The sequence below is a fragment of the Limulus polyphemus genome, unplaced genomic scaffold (genome assembly GCF_000517525.1).
Source record: "Limulus polyphemus unplaced genomic scaffold, Limulus_polyphemus-2.1.2 Scaffold3566, whole genome shotgun sequence".
Lineage (NCBI taxonomy): Eukaryota > Metazoa > Arthropoda > Merostomata > Xiphosura > Limulidae > Limulus > Limulus polyphemus.
The window spans coordinates 75,644-88,125 of NW_013669176.1; the positions used below are offsets into that span (position 1 = coordinate 75,644).

The 12,482-nt window shown below is 32.3% G+C and overlaps 1 protein-coding gene across 1 annotated transcript in view; it reads right to left on the reverse strand.

Moving 5' to 3' along the window:
- LOC106469600 (male-specific lethal 1 homolog) overlaps positions 1 to 7,655 on the reverse strand; it is a 24,759-nt gene extending 17,104 nt beyond the window's left edge. The window contains exons 1-4 of the mRNA XM_013930102.2: positions 7,129 to 7,655; positions 3,082 to 3,302; positions 647 to 987; positions 346 to 401 (exon numbers count right to left, since the gene is read on the reverse strand). Coding sequence (XP_013785556.1) covers positions 346 to 401; positions 647 to 987; positions 3,082 to 3,302; positions 7,129 to 7,560 — 1,050 coding nt within the window. The 5' untranslated portion in view covers positions 7,561 to 7,655. The remainder of the gene's footprint in view (positions 1 to 345; positions 402 to 646; positions 988 to 3,081; positions 3,303 to 7,128) is intronic.
- Between the last annotated feature and the right edge of the window lie 4,827 nt (positions 7,656 to 12,482).

A 12,482-nucleotide genomic window follows, 5' to 3' on the forward strand; every position in this document is an offset into this window, starting at 1 on the left:
AACAATTTCTTACCAATCATAAAAGAAAATTATTGATAGTATCCAGTGAGAAAGTTACATCTTGATAGGATTAAAACAATATTCACAAAGATATATCAGGAATGTTGAAGGCATAGCTGGGGGGGGTGTTAAATGCCCACCCCACAATCCAAAATGTCGAAAAAGTTTACTATCTTCCGACTTTTTTGTTAATAAACACTTGACTTTTAAGTTTTGAATACTTTTGTTGTACAAGTTTCACTTGGGCTAAAGTAAATCACATAATTTTATTTTTTTTTGTGTAGAAAAAAAAAAGATCTAAATTTTTTTTGGAAAAAGAACCCTCTACATTTTAGCTGTGGCTACCTCTGTTCCTTCCATTTGATAAGCACTTGGCAGCGGGTGGTACTTCCACTTTGGAACTAAAAAAATATGAAAACAAAAATATAATATTAAAATGCAAAATATATTTGTGTTATATATATTTAGCTATTATATTTTACATTTGATGACTATTTTTATCTGTTATAATATAAGAAACAAAAAAAATTAATATCAAAGAACTAAGGTTATCTCACTTATAGAAATTCAAAGACATTCCAGATTAAAGGTAGTTAGTTGATGTGTTACAATATTTTTTTCAACAATAGATATCAGTGTTCCTAACCATTAATTTCCTGTTGGCTAACAGAGGTTTGTGATGTTGTTTTTGGTAAAGTTTCTCCAACTGGAAGGTAATACAGGTCACTAGTTCTCAGAATGCTTTCTCTTTTGTTGGAGCGATTACTGTACACTCTTCCTTGTATCTTTATGCTCACACTGGACGGTAAAGATTTCTTATGGAATGACGATGAACTAGGTGAAGAGACTGTCACTGAGATCCCAGATGAATTTTCTGATGTAGATGATGCTTTAGTTTCTTGATTTAAATTTATGTCTTTCATCAAAGAAGACTGGGAAGAAGTTACCTTCTTAGTTGAGTTTGCTTGTGGTTGTATTGGATATTTCCTGGGAGAAAAAAAAAGATTTGTGACATTCAACATGAAAAGAAAAACAACAAAAAGTAAGATGTATTGAGGCTTTGCTAGTAAATTCTGATAGCATGTGTATACAGAATTCTAAAGAAACAGTATGTTGTGTTATTCGATGTTAATTCAGTTTGAAAAGTAGATACACACACGTACTTAAGAAGAGAGAAAACGACTTTCTCTTGACTTCCAGTTTATTTATCTATTATTATTCTACTAGTCATGATGACGCCACAATGATGAAGCATCGGCTGAAATAAATTTTTAGCATTACTATCTCCAGTATACACTACAAATTCTGAAAAGCAACAAAATATTCCCATCATTTGACCAAATTCAACATAGAGTTCTTGTACTACTAGCCTTAACGAAGCTGCGGTGGGGCTATATAAGAGGTAATATAATTATTATCTGGAGAGTAACAGTTGTTTTTTCTAACATTATTGCAAGAATATTATTGAATATGGAAATGAGAAGGATGAACCGAACATTTGAAGTCACATGCAGAGATGAAACGCCTCAACAAAACTTAATTACATCATATGGACATCCTAACCTAACTGACACTAGCCTAATTAACAACATTTTGATTTTGTTTGTCTCAATAAAGCACTATCATGAACTACTACATGTATATTTTACACACAGTTTTTTTTAAAGTATAACATTGTGGATGTCACAAGTTTAAATTGTTCTACATATCTGCAGGAGTGACATTAGGGGAATGTAAAGAATGTAACTGTATGGAAGCTCTAAACCATGGGAGGTTCTCATCATGAAAAAAATGAAAGAAAATATCGAGCCATACTATAGGCCCTGGAAGTTGATATTGCCGTAAGTACAGAACAAATCATGATATAATTTTATCAACATGAAAACACAATACTTGTGTATGGAAGCACATTATGCTAATATAATTGTAAATTGACAAAATAACATTTATAAGCATAATGAAATGGTATACTTTTGGGGAACATACTACATGTTTCAACAGAACATTGGTCAGTTTTCTTCTTCTACGAAAGAGACCACTGTTCTGCTGAACGTGTAGTATGTTCCCCTAAAGTAAGCCACTTATAAAACATTGTTTGTCAATCTCCTACGAAAACACAATTCCAGAAGAGTAATTCACCACCATGCACATGATTAAACAACCACTTTAATATGTACACTTGAGGAGCTTTGACAGTATAGGCCTAAGAAGCTTGATGAGATTTTACAGTATAGGCCTATGAAGCCTGAGGAGATTTTACAGTATAGGCCTATGAAGCCTGAGGAGATTTTACAGTATAGGCCTATGAAGCTTGAGGAGATTTTACGGTATAGGCCTATGAAGCTTGATGAGATTTTACAGTATAGGCCTATGAAGCTTCATGAGATTTTACAGTATAGGCCTATGAAGCCTGAGGAGATTTTACAGTATAGGCCTAAGAAGCTTCATGAGATTTTACAGTATAGGCCTATGAAGCTTGATGAGATTTTACAGTATAGGCCTATGAAGCCTGAGGAGATTTTACAGTATAGGCCTATGAAGCCTGAGGAGATTTTACGGTATAGGCCTATGAAGCTTGAGGAGATTTTACAGTATAGGTCTATGAAGCCTGAGGAGATTTTACAGTATAGGCTTATGAAGCCTGAGGAGATTTTACAGTATAGGCCTATGAAGCCTGAGGAGATTTTACGGTACAGGCCTATGAAGCTTGAGGAGATTTTACGGTACAGGCCTATGAAGCTTGAGGAGATTTTACGGTCTAGGCCTATGAAGCTTGAGGAGATTTTACAGTATAGGCCTATGAAGCTTGTTCTTCATGTATATTTTCCATAAATCAAATATGATTGAACACATAGAGTACCATAAGTAATTAATGAAAATGCTTAAGCTAACATGATGGATATGACATTTACTGAAATATAAATGTAGTGTATATACTTTCTGTGAGACTTAGTCTCCCAAACTGTCACACATTAATTGTTTATCTCACTTCTTATAAAATCTTATACAATAAGTATGTGTTATAGAAACCTAAAGTTAAATAAGAAATATTATGAACATTTTCTGGCATACAAATATTACCTCTTTCTTCCTCTTTTAGAATAAGTTTTGGTTTGATCTCTTCCACAAGTCCCTTTTGTATTTTCATTCAAGGAAGATGATACCGGTGATGAATTAGGCAAACAGTCTGATGTTTTAGATGTCACACTGATTCCTTCAACAGATTCTGTATCTGTGTTTTCTCCTTTCTTTTGTTTCCAAAGAGACATTCGTCTCTCAATACGTTCAAGTCGGGATTTAAGCTGTAAATACAAATAACAGCAAAAATGGTAACTAAAAATAAATTATGAAACATCAAAAAAATTAACCAGAAAGCACTAGAATAAAAAAAAATATATTAATTACATCTTGAATTTAAAAAAAAATCCTTCCAATACAACTAATTTTGTACAAACATTAAAATGAATTAAGGTTGGAAGGTGGACCAATAACTTTACAAGAGAAACAGAGAACCTTTGATTCATTAAATACAAATACCATGAGCACTTTCACAATAAAATTTTGCTTATAAATTATTTTTTCAATGTATTATACATACAATCATACGTTCAGCTCAAAAATAAAAGTTTAACCACTTACTTGACAATACTGAAATATAGTTCATAAACATGTATTTGTCTTTAACATCAGTATATTACATTTTGAGGACAAATATTACCAATCTGTAAAGATTAAAAAACAATCTTGAGTTCTAACAATTGAGAAGAAGTACATATTTGAGTTACTGATCCATAAGCTTAACACAAAAACTAAAATTTAAGGCAAATAAATCAAAAACAAAAAGTGTTTGTTCAATGATAAAAGTACTATCTACAATAGTCTTTCCCTAACTTTGAACTGATAGTCTAGAAAAAAGATAGCTAGTCAACAGCACCTATTACTAATCACATAATGGGATTTAAACATCACACTTACAGACAGCCCAAGTTCATGAGATTGATTTCAGAGGGACAATCTGTTAGAATCAACAATATCAAGCCTTCAAAACCATTGCTATCATGGTAGTCTTATAGGTTTGATGTACGGGTGACTGACCAATCAACTTTAACTACTTTATTTCAATCAAGCTACCATTTTTGTTTAGCACCTATCTGTGTTTGCATACCTCACTTGAAATCGGTCTATTTGACACTGTGTTTGCAAACGCATCAAAGCTTTCAAAGTAGATTATATTTAGCCTTATATCTCTGAGAGGCTTTTAATCATTTTCAGAAGAAAGGAGGGCATTATGAAGATAAAGGAGACTCCCAGAAGTTTTGGAAGACTGAGGCTGTCTGCTCTTATAATATAACCTTAGGCCCAAAGTGAGAGCAAGATTTTATGGCAACAGGAAGCAAAAGAAGGTCCTTTGAATTTTCAATCTGGTATGATAACAACCAGATCATATCCAGCCCTGTAAAAAAGGTCAACTTTCAGATTAGCAATGGTAATCAATTAGGTTCTACAGAGATTTGTTTAAGAACCTCTATTTTTTTTTCCCGCTAAAATAGCAGTAGAAATATCCCGTGTATCATGTTCACATTCTTTGATTATTCAATTGAGAGATATATAATGGTAGGTTAGAGATATAAGCTACTTTGAGGTATGAAAACTTAAAAGAAACTAACAGATTGATTGGCAAGAGTACAGAGACCAAAGATAAAGAAAAGGAATTCAGTGTGATCTTTTATAATATCTTTCAGATTTCTTCTTAATATTCTTTACAGTGGAAAAAAAAAAAAAAAACAGGATGGAATTTAAAATATTTTAGAAATATAAATTATTCTTTCTTAACATTACTAAAAATATAGTGTTGTTGAAAATTCATTTTAATAATATATTCAGAAGATAAACTCTAGAATAATTCCTTACCCAAAAAAGACATTAACTATGATGCTGGACATAAACACTCAAACTGCTTGAAAGGCTTACAAATCAGGATTTGACTTAGGCCTTCACTCTAGAGCCGAACAAGCTGTACGTTAGAAGAAAGTCTGATTTTTAATACTAAAAATAAACAACCTTATAACACCACATTTGTTATTTATCTTTAATTAGACACTCAACATTTGCTTTACGGCTTCTTCAGGGGCGTTCCCCTAAAATACACACCATAGCTGATAGTACAAAGCTTCAAATGGTTTAAATAATAAATTCTAATTGAATCTATAACATGCATTTGGCATATTACGGTCGTTTATTTCTGGTATTAAAATTTCTTCTATACATCAATATGCACAACAGAAATTAAAAAGTCTGATTTTTGTAAAGACACCAATAAGGTCAGAAGTAGACTTTAATGATGAGGCTTAGAACCATACCTGAACAATACAGACAAGCAAGGTAGTGGAAGACCACTTAGCTCGTTGTTGGCAGTCCCTCACTATATGAACAATCACTATTATTACCAAGCCCAAGCTAAATGGAACTTTTCAAATTCATAAGTTTGTTCTAATACAGAATGACTACTACCATTGTAATATCCATTCATAATGAGGATGAGACATATGCATTAATAAACTGTTGAATGCTCTGTTAGAAAATTTTTTGAATACAAAACATTGAATTTAAATATGAAGTTTCTGAATGACCAGTGAACAGATCCATTCTATGTAAACTTTTCTATTTGTTAGGCTTCTTGGTGGTAAACAAAAATAAACGTTCTTGAAATACGTCAGGAATTCCAAGGGCCAACGTCAGTGTTTTATTATATGCCGTTCTTTGAAATCACCTCTAAATTTCAACTAATTGAATCTCATTTCAGTTGAGATAACATGATATAATATTTTGGGACAACATGCCATCTATTTGCACATTTGTCTCATTATGCTTAAATTACGAAGATACACAAAGCTGTGAAAAATCCATATTATCACTGTTAATATTTTTAAAAGTTTCATAAATGTTTGAAAATTTAAAAACAATCAAAGTGTATGTAAATTATATGTACCTTAAATTTTTGTTCCTTAGTTTTATTAATGAGTGACAATGTTAATATGTTTCTGATGTATAATGTTTTTTACTCAGAATCAAATTAAAATATAATTTACTTTGGTTTAAGTTACAAGTGTAAAAATTAAGCCTAAGATGAATGATGGTCACATTGTAATTGATAAAATTTCCATTATACAATGCTAATATACTATATGCTTCTATATATTTAAAGATTTAATTTTAAACTAATGTTGGTAACATTTTCATACTGATGGCATTAGTGAGACTCATTGTGCAAACCAGCACAGAAACATGAATGCATAAATATTTTGTACTTTTTTTCCCATTTTTAAAAAGAGAAATTTGATGAAACAGTATAATTGACACCCCCTTCTTTTAAAACTAAAAGTATAAAAAAATGTAAGGTAGTGACCTAGGCCTATAGTCTATACTATTAGTATTGTTAATATTAATGATTTAACCAAACAATTGTTCTAATTTTACTAATGACAGTAATGTTTTACGTTCGTCTATAGTATACATTTTTGTTGATTACATATAAAAATGAAAAAACAGTACTACTTGCAGTAACAGAAATTCCACAATAAAAGGAAAAATAAGCTTCAAGATGTTGTAGTTTTCAGTTTAGCAAATGTCCAAGAAGCTAATGACTAAATGCACTTCACGGCTTAGTTGTAGTCTTGTACTACTACTAGGCTTTAGTCGTCGTGCCAAAGGTAAAGCTAAACAATTAAAATATTCAAATACGTTTTCAGCCTTTATCTTACGTTTCGAAAATTATTATGCATTCAAGCTTTACCTTTAAAAAACATATAAGTATTTTAAAATAACTTTGCAACTAAGCTTAGCGTACACATAAATTATAAATCATTAGCTAAAATCCAAAATGATCTTTTATTGTTAAGCCTATTTAGGCTTAGTAAACACCCCTTACCAACCATCTTTCTTGTATATAAATAATGCAACACTACCTTACGTTACATAGAAACGGAAACGTCAATATAACGTCATTGTCTTAAACAAGCTGACGGAATACGCCATTTTTTTAAATTTAAATTTTAAATTTGTGACAAATTTCTCCTGGCAGACTAGTTATGTTTCAATTTAGCTGCTAGCAACGTGTCTCTTGCTTACAGATTCGTTTTCTTGTTTAATGGCCGACATTTGTTGATCTTTCTTGAAAAGTTGTTCTTGCTGATGCTGGATCAGATCAAGCTGAAACAGAAGCATTTCCTTCAAACGTTGAGCTGGTTCATCTTCTCGAGGTGTAATTTGACCTTTAATGTCACTACAGTTAGCATAAATGTGATCAATTTCACATGGAAGTGTCATCCTTTCATTTCGTGGGTCCACAAAGCTGCAAATCTCGGATGTTTTTGTACAAGATATATGATCGTGAAAAGCTGCCGCTAAACTATATTCCCGAGCGATACTTTCTTCGAACGTTATTGCTGCCGCGCTATCCGAGCCGTTGGTAATATTCGACACCGTTGCTCTTTGTGACATTTCCTGTGTAATAAATTTGTTTGAATTTAAATTCCCAGAAGATATAAAACCATATCTCATATTAATTTATATAAACAGTAATCATGAGTTCATTCTCTTTAATCAATTTCTGTGATCTATTTACATTGCTACTATTAAATCCTTGATGGCGTTGTTGGAACCACAATCCTGTTTACGTCATGCAAGGAGAGAACACTGATTGGTGTCTACGTATTTCGTCTAAAAGAGAGAGAGAGAGAAGAAAAAAAAAAAGACTGAGTAGTGGTGCACTGAGAAAAACAAAGAAAAATGTTTTTAATCGTATTAATTATGCTAGGATATTATTTAAAGAAAATTTTTGAATAAAGAGTAAATATATTTTAAAACTTACGATAATTAATTGATAAATAAGATGTATTTTAACATGTAAATCTGAATATGTCGATCTGCGTTAGCCGTCCATAATTTCCAACTGGTAGACGAAAGGAAAGGCAGCTTGTCGATAGGACACTCCGTCGACTCTTAGGCTGCTCTAATCGATCGAACAGTAGGATTCGAAACATTACCATGTAATTTTTAAGTACTTTATTTTTCTTTTGTTTCACTTAATGAACAAAAGACGAATGAATTTTAGTAATACATATAACTCAACAATTATACCTTTTTTGAATAGTTATTTAGAGTTCATCATTAAAAAAGAGTTCTTGCCCTCTCCTAGTGGCTCAGCGGCAAGTCCGAAAGCTTATAACACTAAAATCTAGGTATTTATGCCCATTGTGTAGCTTAGTGATTAACAAATTGTGTGTGTATATACATACATACATATATATATACTACTACTACTACAAAAATAACGTTTAACTATTTTGTTTTATTAATATGTAATTTTTATCAGATTTATGTTTCCTTAATGAAATGAATTAGCCCTCTATTTCCAGTACATCGACTGCAAGTGAATAAATTATTTAGTTCAAACAATGTGTGCATTAAAAAAGCATCACGTAGACTTAACAGATAAGATATTTTGTTTCAATTAAATTCTTGTAGCGTACACATTTTAAATCAGACGAATGTTTGACAGATTTATTGCTAGAACTAGTAATATACACATATATTAATTTACTACTGAAGCTGTAATTGCGAACACCCTCATCAAACAAATAACAAGACAGCAAAACAAAAACACGAAAGCAGAAAGAAGCAATTGAAATAAACTAAAAAGAAAAACGCCCAACTTAGGTTTCGGACCAACAGCTCCTGTTAAGGATCATTAAACACCGTTAAACTACTTTAAAATGTATAGAGCACAACAGTATCATTTGTAAAGAGCTGAAACTACTCAAGTAATGGATAAAATGGAAAAAAGTTACAAATAACTTATTAGTCTTATACTGTACTTCGAAAACCAAAAGATTATCCACCGAAATCACACAAAAATAAGTAAAGTAAATGCGAAATTATCTCTCGTTGAGCTCATTGTAACAAGCCAAGTCGTAGATCTACAGGAAATAAAAATTTGAGAGCTGATGTAAAAAAAAAGAGTGGGAAGAGGGATAAGTTCCAAAGTATCTATTATTGATCATTGTTCCACAGAAATATCATATAAATATATATATATATATATATATATGTGTGTGTGTGTGTAACGTTTGATTTCCATATTAACAACAAAAATTATAATTACACTTAAAGAGTCGCGAATGAGTTGAGTTGAGTTTGTCTTCATTAGATCATCACAGATTTAAAGTTTAGTGCGGTGCTAATTATCGTCTTTCGGTACTGAAAATAACTACACACAAACAATCAATAGCATGGAACAGAGAAAAATGAAACGAAAACAACTTACTCTAGTTTATAAAGTTTTAACGTAGTAGTTAAAATGTATACTATTTGACATTATGATTTCTTCAGTTTCAACAAATATAACAGTCCAACTTTACCCAAAATGCCTTATACTGAATGAAAGCTCCTAAAAGAAAACATTAATCACTATCACACGCGTGACGTAAAGGTCGAATATATCCCATAGGATGAGAGCTCTCATTGTACATGCTGGGTCATAAAATTCAGTTTTAATATATGATTTTCTGTTTAACTATGCATGAAGTTTTTGTCGGTGTGAGCCCTCAGGTACACCGCGAAGTCACTGGAGTGAGAAAAATTTGCTAAGACTAATCTAATTGTGTCCTCTCATTGTGACCAAAATTAAGGCTTAGTTTTTAACCATTGATTATTCACGAAAGATGATGGACTTTATAATAATGATTGTGAATGGTGGAAGAGGTCTCTAAATCCTCGTGACTTGAAAGATGAAAAGTTGTTTGCAGTCATGTTGGGTATTGCCAGATATATTGATGTTGTATCTCAGTTTTACAAGGTATGGCTGTGGAGTGAAGACTCTTACAGATCCTGAAGTGACTAGAACATTTTTGGTTAGTATTCTTGTGTTGTACTTGATGTGAATGTTAAATATACAAGATGAACTTGTAATTAGTCTGTTCAATCAGTGATTGTATTTTTGTAACCTCGCAAGTCGGTGATATTATTATGAATTTTCATTGATCTTGATATCCATATCTCTCTCTTTTGTTTTTTGTTAAAGTAACGTAATCGTCAATTTTCCCATTTTTAATCTCTATTGTTTAATCTCTATTGTTTCTTGAATATCTCTTGACTTTAACAAATGTCTTTAAGTGAAAAAAAGTCCAGGCGTCTGTTGTTTCTTGAATATCTCTTGACTTTAACAAATGTCTTTAAGTGAAAAAAGTCCAGGCGTCTGTTGTTTCTTGAATATCTCTTGACTTTAACAAATGTCTTTAAGTGAAAAAAAAAGTCCAGACGTCTGTTGTTTTTTGAATATCTCTCGACTTTAACAAATTTCTTTAAGTGGAAAAAAGTCCAGACGTCTGTTGTTTCTTGAATATCTCTTGACTTTAACAAATGTCTTTAAGTGGAAAAAAGTCCAGGCGTCTATTGTTTCTTGAATAGCTCTTGACTTTAACAAATGTCTTTATGTGAAAAAAAAAGGTCCAGGCGTCTTATTTGTTTCTTTAATATCTCTTGATTTTAACAAATATCTTTAAGTAAAAAAAAATGGATAACTACGACCTAGAAAGATTGTAACTTAACTGCAGGTATAGCACTGAGTTAAAAAAAGTCTAGGTTTAAGGTCCATGCTCAAGCTTCAGCGCATGTGCAATGAGTGCTGCTGACTCGTTGCCTGCCACTTGGCTACCTTTTCTAAATTAAGGACAGTTATGTCCAGGTAGCCTTAGGAGTCTCTGGTCTAATTGTTTAGCCTCTGTACAAGTGGTTGTTTTCTTATTTTGGAAATACCTACACCAATACAAACGTAAGAACCCCTGAAATCAAGATCCTGTGTTCCTAGGTTTAAGGAATCATAGGTTCCACAAAGCTAGCTGGTTTGGAGATCCTATTTTTCCAGACCAAATATCAGAAAAGAAATAATCAAAATATATAAATAATAGCCATACACTTTAAATGATTTACCTGCTCATCAAGATTTATTTTAAGAGCAAAGCCACATTGGGCTATCTGCTGTGTTCACGGCAGGGAATCGAACCCCGGAGTTTAGCATTGTAAGTCCGTAAACTTACAATTCTCCGACAGAGGGATTGTACAAAAAGGACAACGACAAATAACAGTATTAAAAATGAGTTCTGATGTTCAATTTCGCAACGCTTCCAAAGATATGAAATAGTTATAACATGGAGCATCTCCTGCAACTGTTTCTTTCATTTTTGTTAATTTAAGAGACATTCTAATTTTACATCGATGCAACCTTAGTTTCATTGTTAAAAGCTTAAAAAAAAATACACATTAAGCCTTATTCACAATGTAGTTGTACGTTTTCACCAGATTATCCGACACAGTTACCTGCTAAAATACCTCACTGATATGATCTTATCTCCAGAACTGATATCTTTAAAGTTCTTATTGTTTTTAGTTAAGCACAAAGCTACACAAAGGGCTATCTATGCTCTGCCCACCACGGGTATCGAAACCCGGTTTCTAGCGTTGTAAGTCCGCAGACATACCGCTGTGCCACTGGGGGGCTTAAAATTCTTAATCATACGAAATGCTTAATTTATCATCAGTTTTTTGTTGTTGTTTTTTTTTAGGGGGGGGAGGTGAGACATAATTTAGCAGAACAAAATTCTCCAAACTCAACTCGAAATTCCATCTCTTGATTGATACAACATAACTAAAAGAGATTCTGTACAATAACAGATTGAAGAGTTTGTGAAATAGCGTCGAGAAAAGTACAATGATAATCATACAACTTCCAAAAAAAAACAACAGAAGTTATCTACGTCATTCCTAGAGGTGCAAAGGCCGGAAGGATGGCAGTCACTCAGCAGCACCAGTGTCCACAATGGCTTCGTACCCAATAACAGAATTGACTGTTACACTTATAACGTACGCTTATGAAAATGTGGAGCGTGTTAAGCGGTATCGCGTTACAAACCTTGGACTTTATGATATACAGCCGCGAAAGCTAATGGCTAGACTATGCCAGGCTGTTATAAGGCAAGTGTCAAGTTATGGAAAATGACGGGAAGGGGGGCGTTGAAAATGTTAATAAATTATTCGATCACATTGGTATGTCTTGCGCCCTTGGCTCATTAAGCAGTATTTTAATTTAATAAAAGTAGGTTTTAGACAAAAAAAAATGATCCGGTTATTACGGTAACTACGCAAAAACTAATCTTCTCAGAGAGCTAAAAAACTCGTAGAACTCTGTAAATAATTTAATCACAGTTTATTAATTTAATAAAAGAAATAACTTCTAAGCATTAATAATTATTATAAACCACAAGACTGAGCTTTAAAAGATGAGCAACCATACATTTTAATTAAGAGCAGCACTAACGATTAAAAAAGTCCACCAAGAAAATCTACTCAAAAGATATTAACGACGAATTTTCAATGGTATAAATACAGTTATATCACGAATTATTTTCAATGACGGTGTATTAGTT